At 36.2% G+C, this 3,218-nt stretch overlaps 1 protein-coding gene across 1 annotated transcript; it reads left to right on the top strand.

Annotated features, from left to right (window-relative positions):
• Positions 1-301: 301 nt before the first annotated feature.
• LOC139849086 (uncharacterized mitochondrial protein AtMg00810-like) lies at positions 302-2,072 on the top strand. Its single transcript, XM_071838759.1, has 3 exons — positions 302-1,225; positions 1,683-1,767; positions 1,924-2,072. The coding sequence occupies exons 1-3, from the start codon at positions 302-304 to the stop codon at positions 2,070-2,072; spliced, it is 1,158 nt and encodes a 385-aa protein (XP_071694860.1).
• Positions 2,073-3,218: the final 1,146 nt, after the last annotated feature.

Below are 3,218 nucleotides of genomic sequence, written 5' to 3'. Positions count from 1 at the left end.
AAACATGGACTTTAATACCTCGGGAACCACACATGCATGTAATTCGATCTATGTGGATTTATAAACATAAATTTGGTTCTAACGGTTCTTTTGAGCGATATAAAGCTCGTTTGGTTGGTGATGGCAGGTCGCAACAACTAGGAATCGACTGTACGGAGACATTTAGTCCAGTTGTTAAACCGGCAACTATTCGAGTAGTTCTCTCTCTTGCACTTGCACACTCGTGGCAAATACGACAACTCGATGTAAAAAATGCTTCTTACATGGCAACCTCAATGAGATAGTGTATATGTATCAACCTATGGGATTCCGGGACCCTAATTATCCCGATCATATTTGTCGATTAATTAAATCTCTCTATGGTCTCAAACAAGCGCTACGGGCATGGTATGAACGATTTGCAAATTATGTCTTCTCCCTCGGATTCATACATAGCCGTTGTGATCACTCTCTATTTATTTATAAAAAGGGTAAAGACGTTGCATATATATTACTTTACGTGGACGACATCATCTTAGTTAGTTCTTCAGACGAGTTGCGATCCACTATTATGAGCCACTTATCGAATGAATTTGCCATGAAGGATCTCGGTTGTTTAAGTGATTTTTTGGGCATCTCTGTACAACAAACTCCAAATGGCTTATTCTTAAACCAATCTAAATACGCTAAAGAAATAATAGCACGTGCTGACATGAGTTCTTGCAAGTCATCCAACACTCCTGTGGACATAACATCTAAGTTGAGTAGTCATGTGGGTAATCCATACACTGATCCGACACTTTATAGAAGTTTGGCGGGTGCTCTACAATATTTAACGTTCACGAGACCCGACATCTCGTACTCCGTTCAACAAGTGTGTCTACACATGCACAATCCTCATGATACTCATATGGCAGCACTGAAAAAGATAATCCGTTATATTCAAGGGACGATTGATTATGGGATACACTTGAATAAAAGCAACACGACCTCGCTAATTTCTTACACTGACGCGGATTGGGCCGGTTGCCCCGACACCCGTAGATCAACATCCGGGTATTGTGTTTATCTTGGTGACAACTTAATCTCTTGGTCATCGAAACGACAACCCACTATTTCCCGCTCTAGTACAGAAGCTGAGTATCGGGGTGTCGCAAATGTAGTATCGGAATCGTGTTGGCTTCAAAACTTATTACTAGAGCTACATCACCCTCTCAACAAAGCAACCATAGTTTATTGTGACAATGTGAGTAGTATCTATCTTGCAAGCAATCCGATACAACACCAACGAAAAAGCACATTGAATTAGACATCCACTTTGTGCGCGAAAAGATAGCTCGTGGACAAGTTCATATTCTACACGTCCCGTCTCGGTATCCAATTGCGGACATATTCACAAAAGGCCTACCCCGACTTCTATTTGATGATTTTTGATCCAGTCTCAACGTCCGTCCGCCTCCCGATTCGACTGCGGGACCCTATTAGTCAATATATTATGCTATGTATATATTGTACTTTATATTAGTCAAATATATGTATGTAACAAAATAATCAGTCAACAGGCTCTAGAATAGTCGTATAGCACACATGCTATTATCTCCTAATTTAGCTCAAAGTTAGTTACAGGAGAACTTGTATTTATACGGTTTAGATTAATCAATGAAGGCAGATCAGTTTACTTCAATTATCAATCTTACACTCAGAAGAACCAAGACATACAAGCAAAACCAGATAGTACCAAGTTTATGGTGACCCCAAAAGATGAAACTCAGCCAGAGATGAAAACATGTTTCAACTGCAGAAAATCATGACATCTTGTAAGGGAATGTAGTCTGCCGGTTAAGAAGGATTCCAACTACTACAAGCAGAAATTGTTACTTACCAAGCAACAGGAGGTTGAAAAGGTGTTGATGGCAGAACAACAAACATAGTTGGAATATTCAGATGATGATACTGAAGAAGTGGTAGCAAGTGCTTGTTTGACCATGTTGAATAAAGCAACCGATCTAGATCAAGATTCTACCAGTGCTGGCGCTGGAGAAACTGCTAACGAGGTAGAATTTTCTGGTGTGTTATTAGATAAATATGAATAGGACATACATTATCAACTTAGCAAATGAAAAAAGACTTTTAGGAAATAAATCAAACCCTTGAAAAATGTCATTAATGAAAAAGATCTAGAGATATTATAATTACAAGAAGACAATGACGTACTTTCAAAAGTAAAAGATGATTTCTTGAAAGAATTAGATTTTTAAAAAATCCAAACTAAACAAATTTAAAGTTGAGAATATTTCTCTTAAAGAGTTAGTGTCTTCATCTGAAATGATTTGAAAGTGAATGTTTTTGCTAATGTTGTGTTGAGATAAGAAATTGTCGAATTGCATGATAGTATTAAGATGCTTAAGATATAACGGACCGGAGAGATCTTGAGAGAAAATTCTTTACTTGAAGAAGTTAAAATGCATAATACAACAATTAATGCTTTTTAACCTAACATAAAAGCTTTAAATGACAAAATTTCCGATTTAAAGCATGCATTTTTTTTTTTAAAAATATCACCTTTGGTCCCCAAACTTTGCATCATAAATCAAAATTGGACCTAAAGTTTATATTCATCACATATGGTCCCAAGTTTTTCATTTAACTAACGTTTGGTCCCAGAACTTAACAACGTTATTGTCCCCTTGTTAACTTCAGACACGTGATAGGCACACTTAGGGCATTTTTGTCATTTTTGTTATAACAGTGTTTTACCCTAACATATGTGCTTTAAAATACACTGCACCCGTTATTTTCTCCCAAATCAAATTCGTTCCCAAATTGAAACAAACCCTTATTTTCTTTCTGAATCAATTTCTCTCTCAATTGAAACTATCTAATTCGATGAAATTTTGTTGGTGTGGACGTCGATTAATAATTCGAACATCATGGACTTCAAGAAATCCAGGGCTTCGCTACTATGCTTGCTCGAATTAAGGTAAAATTCAACATTTATTTTTATAAATTTTCGTTTGTTTGAATTCTGATTGTTGTTATCTTTTTGTAATTCCAGGGTTGTTGAAGGCAACGAATGAATTAGAGACTAAATTAAGAAGGTTGCAGTTGCTATTAGGTTTTAGTTGGGTTGTTTTGTTTCTCTGTAATAATGAAGTAGAAGTAGTTTGGTTAGTAATGTTTTGGTTGGATTTTTAGTTTAATGTTATGTATTCAAATGTAGTTGATTGAACATCAATGAA

The sequence above is a fragment of the Rutidosis leptorrhynchoides genome, chromosome 5 (genome assembly GCF_046630445.1).
Source record: "Rutidosis leptorrhynchoides isolate AG116_Rl617_1_P2 chromosome 5, CSIRO_AGI_Rlap_v1, whole genome shotgun sequence".
NCBI classification, from domain to species: domain Eukaryota; kingdom Viridiplantae; phylum Streptophyta; class Magnoliopsida; order Asterales; family Asteraceae; genus Rutidosis; species Rutidosis leptorrhynchoides.
The sequence above is the reverse complement of the archived record's forward strand: the minus strand, read 5'-3'. Positions and strand labels throughout refer to the sequence as shown.

Bases quoted from the DNA above. Each gene is read 5' to 3' on its own strand.
- LOC139849086 (XM_071838759.1), top strand. From the start codon at position 302: ATGGGATTCCGGGACCCTAATTATCCCGATCATATTTGTCGATTAATT. The intron at 1,226-1,682 runs GTGAGTAGTATC...TCTTACACTCAG, and splicing joins CCATAGTTTATTGTGACAAT to AAGAACCAAGACATACAAGC. The intron at 1,768-1,923 runs GTTTCAACTGCA...TGGAATATTCAG, and splicing joins TCAGCCAGAGATGAAAACAT to ATGATGATACTGAAGAAGTG.